The sequence below is a fragment of the Sinohyriopsis cumingii genome, chromosome 18, assembly GCF_028554795.1.
Source record: "Sinohyriopsis cumingii isolate HCF-2022 chromosome 18, ASM2855479v2, whole genome shotgun sequence".
NCBI classification, from domain to species: domain Eukaryota; kingdom Metazoa; phylum Mollusca; class Bivalvia; order Unionida; family Unionidae; genus Sinohyriopsis; species Sinohyriopsis cumingii.
The window spans coordinates 28,664,326-28,681,565 of record NC_142978.1 but is presented as its reverse complement, the minus strand read 5'-3'; the positions used below and the strand labels follow the sequence as shown (position 1 = coordinate 28,681,565).

The window sequence follows — 17,240 nt, the reverse complement described above, 5'->3', positions numbered from 1 at the left end:
TGACATTGTGGTTAAATAATATATAAAAAAAATTGTTAATAGAGAAATCATCTTGTTGATGTTCTGGCGGTCTTTTATACTCAGGTGCTATTTCAGGCTACCCTAACACACTTCTGATCAATGATTGATAAATATCAACAATATAATCTAGAGAGTTTGTTTCAGTTGCAGCTGATAACTCTGTTTCGTGCACTGTTATAACTAATTTTGATTCTTTTCCAGTTTTAGATTTGCTTCTGTACTGGAATACATTATTGATTTGTTCAATTTGATAATTTCCTGTGGTATTTCAACAACTTGCCAATTAGGAGTTGCATCATTATTTCTATTTACAAATACATGTGAATTATTTGCTGGTAATCCACCAAATGAATTTGATCTGATATTTGGCCAGCTGTAATATACTTGTAATTGTGCGAGCGCTATTTCTTTCACTGGAATTGCAGTTGGAAAGTTAACACTAAATTCTAGATTAGCTGAGCTCACTGATATCATAGTTTTTGATGGAGTTGTGTTAGTGACAGTCTCCTGAAGTTGCTCCTTCACAATTGACATTCTTATTTAAATTCTGATTTTGCTAAATCAGACATGGATTCTATCAAACTTAATGCTTTGTTATAAATTTTAGTCATATTTGCAAACTCAAAATCTGATACTTTTCCATCACTACGAGTTGTTGATAATAATGAGAATAATTGGAAATATGCTACTGTTGCTGTGTGTAATTTTATTATGTAATTATGTTTTTTTTTTGTTTTTGTACACATGCATATTTTTTTGCGATGATATTAAGAATACCTGCAATTGTTGTTGCAGCTGAAATACAAATTGTTACAACTGCTGGTGTCACCATTGTTATTGTTGATAATAATACGCCGGTTCCAGCAATAACAGCAGATGCTGAATATACAAATATGTCAACAGCAACTACACGTCTGCGATATTTTTTTACTTTTACTGTATATTCTTCAATGATATCTTTTAGTTTTGTGTCACCTGTGGTTAATGAACGATCATTGATCTCAGTTTTGGTCATGTTGTTGTTGATGTCTACATATCTTTTTGTTACCACATCATCATCTGATTTTGGTTCTCTCACATTAATAATTGTATTTTTACTCATATTGAGATTGCCATACGTAATATCTCCAATTCTTCTGAAACGTCCAGCAATTTCTCCTATGATTGATAGAATTGATTCATCTGATTTTTTAATTTTACTGTTTTTAGTTAACACCACTAAGTTATTTTCTGTTGCATCTGGAACCCACAAAATAATATCTGTCAACGGGATGTTACTCGTCTTTAATCATCCTTGTTTATCCTAAAAAACAACAACTCTATTTTGGTCCACATTTGCAAGACTCGAAAGATTAGCGAGTTCATCTTTGACCTTAATCATGTTTTGCATATTTCGATAAGTTGCCTTGCTGAGATTTACTCAGGCAAAAAGATCTTCCATAGATATCTACCATTATGCTTTGAGATCTGTTTAAAACGATTAACGGTTACTTGAATACTTGTGCATGACTTTATGAGGCAGTAACGTTGATGAAGATATAGCTTCAAATACAGCAATTACTTCACAGCCACATATTGGCAGATCGGTTATTGTTTGTATTGGTAATGTTGAATACCAAACTGGAGTTTTTATTGATTTTACATAATTCAAAAATATTTTTGGTGGAGCCAGGCCATATGAATCAAAATAAACAATTCCACGTGGATCAGATGCGTATGCAACCCCAATGAGTATCAGGACCAGAACTATTATTATGATTAATGATACCTGTTTCAATATTATTTTATGTTATGGTAATTGATTACGCCAAAAAACACATGATTTTTTTATATTTAATATTTTAGCAGCATCAGGTAAATCAAAATTTGACATTGGACAGATTGACGATGTGTTCCTGGAAGTCTCAGACTTTTTACATATCGATAAGGAGTTCCTGGTAATCTTAGACCTTTCCCTCTTTTTCTAATCCTTGTCCTGTTGCTTTCTTTAATGCCATTCCAGCAGCAGTTCCAACAGCACCAAGTGCAGCTGCTTTTGCTACAGCTGGAACTGCAGCGGCTATTAACGCTGGTATAGCTTCCACAATTGCAAATATCCACCTGTTTTAATTGAGTCTTTAACCATATCAGGAGAAAGATTGAGTTTAATGCTTCTTTTTCAATGTTTGACGCTATTTAAATGTCTGAGTTGATGTTCTGACAATGATAATTTATTTTGACCACCTGTGCTCTGATCATTTTTTGGTGATATTTTTATGCAGCAGTTCTTTGCTGAACTTGATTGGATCTTTTTAATCTGAGAAGGAGTTAGAGTAACACTAACGTGATGATTTGACATTATAAATGTCATGAGCGATTTAATTACATGTTTTCTACTGGTGCATCAATGACTCTTATTCTTCCACCAGTACCTTCAAGTAACATTGTATTGTTTGAAAGAATAACTGTGATTGCTCTGAAATTTACACCACCACCTGTGTTTATGCGAGCTCGAAAATGTATATCAGTGACTGATTGTCTAAATAAATCAAGATGTTCCAGCGAAAAGTAATAAATCGGATACAGTGTTGAAAAATCCAGCTGTAATATTTGCAAACCAGTATCTATATTTTGATCATGTCCCATAAATGTCATCAAATGATGATATACACACGCTACATGATTTTGATAAAAATTTAACAATACAGTATATCTTCAGATGGCTCTTTAATGTCTGTTTATTCTTAAAGAAATTTCACTAAGTTCAAGTTTGTCAAATATCATTAGACTTTGTTCTCTGAAAAGCAATAAATTTATGTCGTGGTGCAGAAACACCTTGCTGTGATGTTATATGCCATGTAAATAAACCATCAACAGCACTTTGAACACTATCTATAGTCATCGTCAACCATGATAATAATGATTTACCATCTGAGTCCATAAAAGAAAGTAATTTTTGTTCTCTAGCAAGTGATGGAGTCATTACCGGCATCCACAATGAAAGTTTAAATAATATTACTTTACCAGCAGCAGCGCCACCTTCATGTCAGATAGCATCATTATCATCACCTTTTCTTACAAGTACAATTGTATTTTTGGCTCCAATAATAACCTTTCTAATATTTCTACAAAATCCAAAGAGGTGGGACAGTGGAATTGCACATGAAAATCTTCCACCTTCACCATTCAGCATTAATCGTCAACCCGTAAATCCTAGGTTTTAATTTGGGTTGGTGCTCTGTAACATTGGAAAATCGGCACTGGGTCTGTCTCATTCCAGCTGGTTGTGGATCAGTCGAAACAGCTCATGCTACTTGTACCTTAAGATGTGTCATCAGTTTGGTCAAAATTATCCTTGACAAAACACCATTGATGAACCAGCTGATCTTGTATAATCATCTGAATATCTTGCTAGACCTAATATTGTTGTGGCAATGTCAACATTATCCTGAATTGATTCAATCACTTTTCCATCAGTCATGTATATGGAACTTCTGAATAACACTATGATGCCATTATTAACAAAACCAACTCTGATATTGGCTCCGTATGCTGTATTAGTGGTGATGTTTGTTACAAGTTCTCCTTCTATTTCAATAAATGCTTCAGTAGGTAAAAAATATCTGCTTGTTTCCTGAACTTGCAGTTCGATCCTTCCATGCTGATTTGGTTGTCGTGCTTCATAAGAATAATATTGATAATCGTTTATTGATTGTCTTTAAGAATTGGTGCATCCATGTCAAATGCTGGATTGGCTGTATGTTTAAACATTTGATTATATTTATTATCGTCTAAAATGAAGACCACTACCTGCTATCGGGTTTGTATTTATATTTTTTTCAGCTTCATCAGCCAGTTCTGCTAGTTTTTGATTTGCAGCCTGATTTATTATTTTACTGACATTTTCAGGCATAACTTCAATGCTGGGTAATTTTACTGGCTGAGGTTTTCATTGTATTATTCATGCTAGTCTATCCTTGATTGCTGAAAATGCAAACTGTGCTGGGAATTTTTTCATGAACAAAATTAATAGGTTTCATTCCTAGTTATTTTGCAATCGCTATTGCTTTTGGGGCTGTCCTTCTAAATAAACCCTGAACAACGTCAACAAGTCCATCACCTTAAGTTGCTTTATAGGTTGATAATCACGAATTTATCACCCAGACCATTACAGGTCCATGTTGAGCATTATGTATAATCATCTTATTGTTATTTATTTATTTAATCACTGTGATGATCATCAATGAGAGACCAATGAACATTAATGTCCATGGTAGCATCTGTAAATAATCTTCGACAAATAACAGAGATTTCATTATTAATTTCTGGAGAATAATTTCCAGCACGTTTTCCTCCAATCAGAATCTATGTCAGAAAGAATATTATTAGGACAAGCAATACAACCACTTCCTTGACTAGAAAAACCACTTCCATTGGAGATGGTGTTAGGATCTGTATCATAATATAATTCTTCTCATCTGTTCACTTCCTCTTCCAGTTGCTCCTTCTTCCTCACTTGTTGAAGACGCCCAGCAATATAATAATAATAATAATAATAATAATGAGGACTTTATATAGTGCCTGATCTTTAGAAGCTCTAAGCGCTTTACAACATTAGACAACACCTATAAGATAAAAACACATATAATGATATGATTACAAAAACAAACACCATGAAATTAGAAAACATTAAAAAAAACAAAAGAAAAACATGGTGATAATATTTAAAGTAGGAAACATTATTAGGTCTTTAAGTTTGTTCTTGCAGTTGAAAAAAGTGAGTTTTGAGAGCCCTCTTGAATGTGATCACTGTGTCTAAGTTCAGTGGACAATTCATTCCACGTTGCTGGGCCCTGGTTTGCAAAAGAACGCTGTCCATATGACTTTGTTTTCATAGTGGTAATAATGAGTATACGATTGTCAGAAGAGGAGCGTAAGTATCTTGCTGGTGTGTACACATGGGTGAGGTCAGATAGGTATGTTGGACTAGAGTCCAACAGTGAAACGTAGCAAAGAAAACAAATTTTGTGTTTGCTTCTGGATCGAATGGATAGCCAGTGTAGGGTACATAGCCGCGGAGAGGTGTGCTCTGATTGTGGTACTCTAAGTATGATCCGAGCAGCTGTGTTTTGAACTTTTTGAAGTTTCTGGAGTAGATATTGAGATGAACCAGACAGAATTGAGTTACAATAGTCCAGTCTTGAAAGTACTAATGAACACACAAGTGTTTTATTGGTATCAACTGAAAGATATTTGCGAATTGAGCTGATGCATCTCAGCTCAAGATATGCAGCCTTGCATATGTTCATGACATGTTGGTGCGATGTGAGAGTACTGCCCAGAGTAACATCTAGGTTTCATACTGATTGTGTGAATTTAATGTTGGTGTTGCTGATATTTATTGTTTGAGGTAAAGGATGTGAATGAGAAAGTCTTTATATTGTGATCAGAATGGCCTCAGTTTTATCATCATTCATCTGCAGCTTGTTACATGTCATCCATGATTTCACATCAGAAATGCACCTCTCTACACCTTGTATGGTAGCATCAACTTCAGTTGGGTGGCTAGATTTGTATATTTGGGTGTCATCAACGTACAGTTGGTGAGACACTGGATGATGATTTATGACACTTGAGAGCGACTGAGTGTACAGAATGAACAGAACAGGTCCAAGAACACACCCCTGTGGAACACCAGAACATAGATCGACTGGGCTGGAGTGTATTCCATTTGCAGATACAATTTGTGTCCTGTTTACCAAGTAGGACTTTAACCAGTAAGGCTATATCATGAATGCCAAATACATGCTGGAGACGGTGAAGTAATATATCATGGTTTATTGTGTCAAATGCTGCAGACAAATCAAGGAGGGTGGGGACTGTAATCTTTCCGCTATCCAATGCAGAGAGAATGTCATAACTAATTTTAGAAGAGCAGTCTCAGTACTGTGGCAAGGGCAATATGCAGATTGTACATTGCTAAAAAGACTGTTTGAATTTAGATGAGATACAAGCTGGGATAGAACAACCTTTCCTAAGATTTTTGATATGAATGGGAGATTAGAAACTGGGCAGTAGTTTTTTAAATTGTTATGGTCTAGTGTTGGTTTCTTCAGCAGAGGCTTTATGATAGCAGTTCTGAAAAATGATGTGAATTCCCCGGATGAGAGAGAGCTATTAATAACATCAGTTAGTGAAGGCAATACTGGATCGAAGCACTCAAGCAGCAGTGATGTTGGAATTGGATCAAGTTAACATGATTTTGGTGCACTTTTCATCAGGATTGTACATACAGAATCCATAGAGACAGGTTCAAATGCTGCTAATGCTTGCTGCTCAAATTCTGTATCTCAAATGTATGGTGATGATGAGTCAATTGAAATTCTGGTGTCAAGCTTATCTCTAATGGTTTGTACTTTGTCATGGAAGAAATTTGCAAACATGTCCGGAAGGTCGACTGGAGAGAAGGTAGTTGGAAGTGGTGTAGATTTGTTCCTTGACATTAGCTTGTTAGTAATCTCGAAGAGCTATTTGCAGCTGGAACTTTCCATGATTTTAGTAGTGTAGTGGGCTCATTTCGCTCCATGGACTATATTTGTGACATTCTTCTTAGCGGCTTCACAGAGTTGCTTATGAATAGTGAGTCTGGTGGAAAGCCAAAGCCTCACAGCTTTACGGCGGTCTCTTTTAGCAGTGCAAAGCTGGTCCGTAACACTGCTATACCATGGAGAACACTTTTGAATTGATACTCTGCACTTGGTAGCTGGGGCATGTTTCTTAAGCAATGAACGCAGGCAGTTATCAAGTTGTTTTGCGGTAGGAGGTAAGCAAGTTGTTAGGTTAGCTTGGATGTCAACAGGTAATGTTTCAAGAGCTTTTTAAGTTGCCTCAGTTCCTGTAACAATTTTCTTGGTTGGTTGGTTCAACTATTGGTTTAAATAATTGTTCTGAATCTTCTGTAAATTCAACCTGAGATTCTGGATGTTCTTGTAGTTTTCGCCTGAGAGAATCACGTACAGGAAGAAATTTCTGTATTGCTTCTAATCTTTCTCTAGCTAATCTAGCTGTATAAGACTCCATAGGTGGTGCCATTATTGATATAATAATGATTTATTTATAGCAGCAGAGAGGGTGCAACCTCAATTAAATATCTGGTGGGTAAATGAATACATATACAAATTTAGAAAGACACAAACTTCAACGATAAAGTAACAAAAAACACTTACCCAATTAGAGAACCAGTTGGTAAGTTAGAAGCTTTGGTTTGACATTATTTACCTTATTTTTTTCATTTTCTTAGGAAGCTTTATTTTTCAAAAATGACGTTTCAGCAAAAGGTCTGTTTACTGCTGATGTTTTACCAAAATTGTTGTATATACAAGAAAGACATATGTCACATATTGAATCCTATCAAAATAAGTGTTGATAAATTTTCAGCAAAAGATATAATCTCATATCGAGTGACGAATTACATGCACATTATAATAGCATGCAGTCACATGGGTAGGCAAGCGGAAAGGTTGAATTTGTTTTTATTGTCTTGATGAAACAACATTGTTTTGTTTACACATTACGAAATTTTGGTTAGCTTTGACCATAGATCTAAATTGATCACACAACCTTTAAGAAATTTTGGTAAGCCTTGGCCATAGATATAAAACCCTCATACAACTGTTATGAAATTTTGGTAAGCTTTGACCATAGATGTAAATCCTTTGTACAACTATTCTGAAATATTTAGCCTTGACTGTTGATGTAAATCCTTCATACAACTCTTCTGAAATGGTATGAACTATAGTTGCAAGGAGAAATGTAGTAGAAGAGAATGGCATTGTAACAATATATAACTGTCAGTTTTAAGACTTCAGTTTTAGCTTGGAATGAGCCATTAACAATTATTCTTGATCATATGATATTTTTTTTGTTTGTTGAACTTAAAAATATATTAACATGGTGTGGCCATGCAAATTGTTTGAAGTTAAGAAGTGATACTCATACTCTAAAAGGGTGGGGACCAGTGGTATAAATAAAATCATATTATGTCAACACAAGCTTTCCTAGATTCTTCTTTCAAAAAGACCCCCAAAAACAATCCCATAGGTCAAGTGTTGGGATTTGTCTTTTGCTCTACTTGTCATTGACCAGAAGAGTTTATGGGATGACCTGTGTCCATCCATTGGTACAAGCATGTTATCGCTACTTCTGAATCACTTGGAGAATTTCCATCAAACTTTCACATTCATCCTAAGGCCTGCTTGGCCCTAAATGAAAATGGTGCTGCTCAGGCATATAATAAAGCAACTACAGTAGACATCTTGCAAATATTGTTCTTGCTATTCCTTTTGAATAGATGGTCATACCAGTATGGGATTTTGATTGAAGACATTTCTTATGTTGGTCCTAAATGAAACTGCTGCACATCTGATGTGCACTATGGCAAACATGGCAGCCATTTTAAAATCTTATTATGACTAATCCTTCTTAATGGAAAGTCATATCAGCATGAAGTTTTCACTAGAAGTCTTCATGTAGCATCCTGTTGGTTTTAAATAAAGATTGTGCTGATCTGATATGCAGTATGGCAACCACAGGGGCTATCTTATAAATCTTTTCACTACTCCTCCCAGATGGAAAGTCATATTGCAACTGAGTTTTCGCCTGAAGACTTCTTGTGATGTCTAGTTGGCACTAAATGAGAATGATGCTGATCTGACGACCAGTATGGACATCATGGCAGCCATCTTATGATTGATGCTATTCCTTAATAGAAGACTCCTAGCCAGAAGACTAATTATGATATCTAGTTAGTACCAAAGGAAGATAGTGTCAATTATCTGTCAGATATAGCCACTATAGGAGCCATTTTGAAAATCATGTTATTGCTACTTCTCCAGGATTGATTGTATTTTCAACATATAATTTTCACCAAAGGACTTTTCTTATGGTATCTTGTTGGTTTTAGATAAAATCAGTGACCTGCAGACATCCAGTATGGCTGCTACAATGAATGGTTTACAAATCTTGTCACTAATTCTCATGAATGGATGGTCATATTGACATTGGATTTTCATGAAAAAGATATTGTCCATTTCATCCTAAATAGAAATGGTACTGATCTTACAGCCATTATACTTGTCACAGTGGCTAATTTGAATATATTACCAATCAAGATGGTTTCAGTACTCAGCAGTTAAAATGAAGAAATGGTCTTATCTTAAAATCTTGGAAAATCTTTTTGCATTGTAGAGCATCATACCCTTTAGCAGCATCTTGTTTTTGTTTTTTTAGCTCTGCTGGTCCTAGATCAGAAGATTCTTATTGCTTCTTCTCATGTCAGCCATATGAAAATCTTGTTATTGCTACACTTAGTTGGAAAGTTATTTCAGCAAGGTGCTTTCTCAAAAAGACTTCTTATGTGGCTACAGTAGTTGATCGCAGAGAAGATAGTGCCATCTGGTTCTCAATATAGCTGCCATGGGGCCCATCTTAGGAATCTTGTTTTCATGACTCCTAATAGATGGATGTTCATGTATCCTTGGGGATTTCACCAAAATTTTATTGTGATGTATAGTTGGTTCCAAATAAAGATATTGTGTATTTGACATCTGGAATGACAATCATGGCAACCATCTTGAAAATGTTGTTAGTGCTTCTTTTTAATAGAAAGTCATATCAGTATGGAGTCTAGTTGATCTTGAAAAGAAAATGATGCTATATGACATTTAGTATGGTCATCATGGTGGCCACCTTACATTCTCTATGTCTTCCATAATCTAGTAAATAATAATTCATCTTTCATATTTTTTTTTCCATTTAGTTATCCTCTGGTGAACCTTCCATTGCCTGGCAACAAACCTTTAGAGCATCCGTCACCAATTAAAGAATTCCTGACATCAAATTCTGACCCGATTCTGTCAAATATACCAAAAGAGGAGCAAGAAGGAGAAAACAAATACACACCGCGATGGGTGAGAGATCTTTGCATAAAGTGAAGGAGTGAAAACCAGACTGTTCTACTAAACTGATAGAAACATAAATTAGAAACAAATTTTTAAAAAATCTTTATAAAGTTCACAAATAATGAAGCTATTTGAGCAGAATTTTCAAAATATTGAATCAGAATGGATACATTTAATTCATTAAATTATTATGGATACATACTTTACCAGTCATTAAATAGATGCATATCAGTCAGACATTGATTCAGAATGGATACATATTGGTCATTAAATCTGGATAGATACTTATCAGTCATTAAGTAGAATGGATACATATCAGTCATTAAATCAGAATGGATACATAGTGGTCCTTAAATCAGAATGGGTAATATTGGTCCTTAAATCAGAATGGATACATAGTGGTCATTAAATCAGAATGGATACATATTGGTCATTAAATCAGAATGGATACATATTGGTTATTAAATCAGAATGGGTACATGTTGGTCATTAAATCAGAATGGGTACATATCAGTCATTAAATCAGAATGGATACATATCAGTCATTAAATCAGAATGGATACATAGTGGTCATTAAATCAGAATGGGTACATATTGGTCATTAAATCAGAATGGATACATATTGGTTATTAAATCAGAATGGGTACATATTGGTCATTAAATCAGAATGGGTACATATCAGTCATTAAATCAGAATGGATACATATCATTCATTAAATCAAAGTATATACATATTGGTCATTAAATCAGAATGGATAAATATTAGTCATTAAATAAGAATGGATACATATCAGTCATTGAATCAGTGTGTTTTAGATTTGTGACCCAGCTTTAAAACTTTTTCAGTCATTTTGTCACAATGTCGGCATTGTGGCAGTTTATAGTGATGCCAAGCACTGGGGCATCCTGCTGCAGACATGTAGCATCATATCCCACCCAGTCACATTATCCTGACATCAGCCAACCAGTCCTAACACTAAACTATTAATACTGAGTGCCAGGTGAGGCAGCTGTTAGTACCATTTTTATAAGTTTTTGGTATGACTCATTCAGGGTTTGAACCCACGACTTCCTGCATTCGAGATGGACACTCTGAAAACTAGGCCACCAGAACAGTCATCATTGAATCAGAGTAGATACATATCAGTAATAAAAATCAGACTGGATATATACCAATAGGAATGGGTCCAGTATAGATACATATCAGTAATTAAATCAAAACGGATGCATGTCAGTCACTGAAGATTAGAATGAGTACATGTCATTAAAATCAGAATGGATGCATGTCAGTAATTAAAATCATAATGGATACATACCAATGGGAATGGGTCCAGTATAGATACATATCAATAATTAAAATCAGAATGGATATATACCAATGGGAATTTGTCCATTATAGATACATATCAGTAATTAAATCAGAATGGATATATACCAGTTGGAATGGGTCCAGTATAGATACATATCAGTAATTAAATCAGAATGGATATATACCAATTGGATTGGGTCCAGTATAGATACATATCAGTAATTAAATCAGAATGGATATATACCAATGGGAATGGGTCCAGTATAGATACGTATCAGTAATTATATCAAAATGGATGCATGTCAGTAATTAAAATCAGAATGGATATATAGCCCTGTTTGGTAAGTGCATCTCGAAATTACATCCCTTGACGTGCTGTCTATTGTCAACAATAAAAAAAGTATAAACTGCCACCTCCAGGGAGCAATTTCCAACAGTGGCTAGAATACTTATTGAATAGATTGCCATTTCTTTTATGTGCTCTGTGGATAGATGGACACACAAGAACACGTGGCATACATCACTATTTAAAGAGGGGGAGCAATATGAGATGCATGCTTTCTCAGCCGCAACCATGGGTAATAATTATCAATCTCCTTAGCACAAAACATCAAATCAAGACTAAAATTTTCAGATTGTATGAATTTTATATAAATGGATGCTTACATAAAATATATCAATACTGGTAGGAACTTTATGACAGGTTATTATGGAAATAATCATGAAACATTTAAAAGATATGCACATAACTTATTTAATTTGTATGTAAAATGTGGTATTATAAATATTCCTCTATAAATTTACTCAAAAAAAGATGTATTGAAGTAGTACTTAGTTCTTGATGGTTTTTAATGCAATGCACACATAAATTTATTCTAGATATATACCAACTGGAATGGGTCCAGTATAGATACATATCAGTAATAAAATCAGAATGGATATATACCAATGGGAATAGGTCCAGTATAGATACATATAGTAATTAAATCAAAATGGATGCATGTCAGTCTTGAAAATTAGAATGAGTACATGTCATTAAAATCAGAATGGATACATGTCAGTAAATAAAATCAGAATGGATATATACCAATGGGAATTTGTCCAGTATAGATACATATCAGTAATCTAATCAAAATGGATGCATGTCAGTCATTGAAATCAGAATGGATACATATCAGTAATTACAGTCAGAATGGATACAAATCAGTCATTGACATTATGCATCTTGAAAAACTACTTTTTAGAAGAAAACAGACATTTTTAAGTCTCATAATATCCAGATTGTCAAACTTGAGTTTCATTATTATATACTTTTGAGAATACAGGTACACACTTATAAGATTAAAAAAGAGAGGATTGTATGTGATATAGCAACACATTTTGACAGACGATTGATATTGTTGGTGGTTGGCTTTTATTGATGCTTTCAAGACATAAATGGCAATATCATGCCAAAGAAATGAAGCCTTTTCCAAGAAGACACTGAGCCAACTGACCCAAGCTAGACTGGGTCTTTATCAGATTTGCAATCTTTAGATTACAAGGCTGATGCTCAACCAACTGAGCTGCCACACTCCTTGCCAAATATTTACATCACTTGAATGTGTGGAAGGAAGAGACAAAATGCTGATGTTGATGATGATACGTGGTGCACCTCACCCTTGATAACTCATCCATATTGGGATCCAAAAACATGGCATAAGCAAGGGCATGAGTTACAGAGGGACCTCTGAAAAAAAAAGAAGATATGGACATAAATGGGTGGGGGGCAGGTTAAGTGTGATGTGTGATGTTGTTTTTCATTTTTAATATACTTTAAAACAAATTCAGTCATATCGCTACGATGACTGCAATGTGGCAGTTTTATAGTGATATCTAGCACTGGGGCATCATGCCGCAGACATGTAGCATGATGTCCCACCCAGTCGCATTATCCTGATACCAGGCCGACCAGTCCTAACACTAACCTCTTAATGCTGAGCGCCAAGTGAGGCAGCTGTTAGTATCATTTTTGTAAGTCTTTGGTATGACTCATCCAGAAATTGAACCCATGAACTCCCACAGGTTAAGTGATTGAATACCTTTAAATAATCATGTTGGGAATAATTGTCAATAAATAGAATTTTCCAATGAAATTCTTCATTTTTTTGTAAAAAGTAACCTTTGTTTTTGGCATATCCAGTCTCAGAATGATTGATAATTTCCTTCTTTCCTTTTGCATCACCTTGCTTGTCTTGTGGTTCAAATAATATACAACATTATTGCATGCATGTAGTATTTATCTCGATGTCTGTAAAATTTATAAAAGATAAAGATTACTTTAAACCTTACTCCAAGTGATTTCAACATATAACACATGTGTAATAACAAGAACATTGTTTTTTTGTCATTGCTTTTTGTGTGTGAATTTGGTTACATTTTAGTGTTGCTGTAGATTCACAATGGAACAAGATTCTTTTTTCTAAAACATAAGTGAAATTTATTTAGAGAAATAATGTCAAAACTCATTTAGTAAATAATTGTTGTATTAATAAAGTATTCTTTTGATTTCATTGCAAGTTACAGTGAAATTTCTGCATGTCCTTGTGCAAATTCTCAGTGTCAATTACATATTGTTATGTTCACTGTAACTTGCCTCTTGATGATGGACTGTGTCTGTGAAACTAAGCTTTTTGCTGCATTTAGTACAAATTTTGCTTGGTTTCTTTGCTATCACTCATCATATTTGTGAATGAGTATGAAAAACCGCTGATTACTGTTACATACTTTAAATATGCTACAAGTATTTACAGTGGTCTTTGTGTTTTATTAGACCATTGAAATGAGTTGGTATAACACACAACCACTAGCTCTTAAACAGTTTGCATGGTTTATAACTTTATTTTATTCAACCCCCTTGATTTGATACAGAAAACTATTTAAGATGACGATACAATGCAAGTCAGTGTTTAACTGATTGTAATAATGCAGTCAACACTTGGAGATGAAAGTGTACTTGGTACTTAATTTTAGGTTCCTACATAAACAGCCACTAACATCACTGTGATGGTCAGTCAACACTTTTCACATTTGAATGCAAGAGGGCATATCACATTTATGATGATTACACTGAAAGTGAATTAAAAGATAAAACTGAAACATGAATTTTGCTTGACAGGACTTATTGAATTGGTGTTTATATCTTAAAGTACATTCACCAATAGGCATTACTAATATTTAATTTACCAATATTTTGATCTATGTTGTCATTTACAGAGCACTGACAATTGTTTTCTAAAAATGAAAATGTACAAAATATGTAACTTTTATAAGAAGCTAAGAATTGCATGATTTTGATTCAAATTTCCATGCAGAAACCACTATTTTTGATGATGAAATGAGTGATATATCAAGGTTTCATTTACCATTTTTATTAGTTTTATTCACATTAAGCAGGCCTATTTTGGGGGATAATTTTTTAACCCCAAAAGATAGAATTCACACATATCCCTATATTATAAGCAGATTGATGAGTTATCCAAGCATGCTAAAACTAGGAAGAGGTGTACTTGTATTTCATGGTATAAAGCATGAGGCTAAAATGTTTGTCTCAGTTAGACTGGTTTATAACTGGCCTCGTATACCCTTGACTGTTATGCTCATGACCACTTGTCTTGAGATTTGGCATCAAATCTCACACAGAAGTTTTACTGTTATCGCAGTCACACTATTCTCTCACATTCCATGCACCAACACCAGTTTGAATTTGTTAGTTGGACTAAATGTAACAAGGGGACAAAAACTAAGCCCAGTAGAGGAGTAAACTAGGTACATCTCTCCATTAATAACTTGTGCACAACTGGGTCCAAAAACATAGACCTCATCACAAATGAGGGTACAAGTTACCAAGGTACCTCTGAAAAATTAACTCGAGGACTGACATTGGTGCGAAAAGGAGGGGAGGTAAATGGATGACATGTTTTTTTTAATAATCACGTTGTGACTAATTGGCAATAAATAACTTCTTTAATTGAAGTTGTTAACTCTTCTGCATAAATTACTATTATTTTAAAGATAATCAATCATTGTTCAAAATATTACACCGAGAGGTTTCAATCCTTATGTATCATCAAAGCTGTTATGTATTATACTACTGCTATTTCTATGTGAGTGGAGTTAATTCTAGTCTTATTGCTCAATTATAATAGATCTAGGTTCATTTTTTAATTTAAAAGAGATGGACCATTTATTTATAGAAACACACAATATCGAAACTGGATTTTTTTTTATTGTTCTGACAGTAAAATATTGATGTTTTGTTTTCATTGCAAGTATTCACAAAAGATCTACTCATCCTTAAGGAAATCTCTGATGCCAATTAGGAAGTTTAAGTGAAATTTAATGCCATTTAGGAATTTTAAGTTCACCCCAAACTTTGGATCTCACTTCCGTAATGAACCCCGTTTATGAAATTAAACTTTCGTGCACTTAATATGCTTTTCACTTGGTTCCCTTGTTATCCATGATCACATTCAGTATCCATGATCACATATGGTATCCATGATCACATATGTGAATGATTATGATAAACCATTGATTATTGTTAGGTTCTTCCATGCTACATAACAAAATAATATTCCAAACAGAAATTGATGGGTTATTTGAAATGAGTGGATGCATGCCCATGAATGCTAGCATGCCAGTTAACATCTGTTTTCTACCCCCTTTTCATGATTTGGTATAAAGGACATAATTAATGTGATAATAAAAAGCAGGTTCATTTTTAACTAAGTGCAACTATAACAAACACTTCTCTAAGTTGCAGATCAAAACACATTCAAGACTTAATTAGGATCTCATGGCAATGCTCATAGACTTTACAGTCAGGCATGCATACCCAAAGGCTTATATGTAAGGACAGCTAGGCCTGCTTTATAGTCAGGCATATACATCTTAAGGCTGAAATGTCTGGACAGCTAAGCCTGCTTTACAATCAGGCATATACACCTTAAGGCTTAAATGTCAGCAAAGCTGGGCCTGCTTTACAGTCAGGATGTATATCTTAAGGCTGAAATGTCTGGACAGCTAGGCCTGCTACAGTCAGGCATACATACCCTAAGGCTTAAATGTCAGCAAAGCTGGGCCTGCTTTACGGTCAGGCATACATACCCTAAGGCTTAAATGTCAGGACAGCTAGGCCTGCTTTACAGTTGGGCAGATACATCTTAAGGCTGAAATGTCTGGACAGCTAAGACTGCTTTACAGTCAGGCATACATACCTGAAGATTGAAATATCTGGACAGCTAGGCTTGCTTTACAGTCAGGCATATACATCTTAAGGCTGAAATGTCTGGGCAGCTAGGCCTGCTACAGTCAGGCATACATACCTTAAGGCTGAAATGTTGAAACAGCTGGGCCTGCTTTACTGTCAGGCATACATACCCTAAGGCTTAAATGTCAGCAAAGCTGGGCCTGCTTTACAGTCAGGCATGTATATCTTAAGGTTCAAATATCCGGACAGCTATGCCTGCTACAGTCAGGCATACATACCTTAAGGCTGAAATGTTGCAACAGCTGGGCCTTCTTTATAGTCAGGCATACATACCCTAAGGCTTAATTGTCAGGACAGCTAGGCCTGCTTTACAGTCAGGCATATACATCTTAAGGCTAAAATGTCTGGACAGCTAAGCCTGCTTTACAGTCAGGCATACATACCCGAAGATTGAAATGTCTGGACAGCTAGGCCTGCTTTACAGTCAGGCATATACATCTTAAGGCTGAAATGTCTGGGCAGCTAGGCCTGCTACAGTCAGGCACACATACCTTAAGGCTGAAATGTTGCAACAGCTGGGCCTGCTTTACTGTCAGGCATACATACCCTAAGGCTTAAATGTCAGCAAAGCTGGGCCTGCTTTACAGTCAGGCATACATACCCGAAGATTGAAATGTCTGGACAGGTAGGCCTGCTTTACAGTCAGGCATATACATCTTAA

General features: G+C 35.0%; 1 protein-coding gene across 1 annotated transcript in view; it reads left to right on the top strand.

Moving 5' to 3' along the window:
* The window catches only part of LOC149776292 (sterol regulatory element-binding protein cleavage-activating protein-like), a 185,572-nt gene that overhangs the window by 20,515 nt on the left and 147,817 nt on the right, over window positions 1-17,240 (top strand). The window contains exon 3 of the mRNA XM_089942747.1: window positions 9,818-9,968. Coding sequence (XP_089798873.1) covers window positions 9,818-9,968 — 151 coding nt within the window. The remainder of the gene's footprint in view (window positions 1-9,817; window positions 9,969-17,240) is intronic.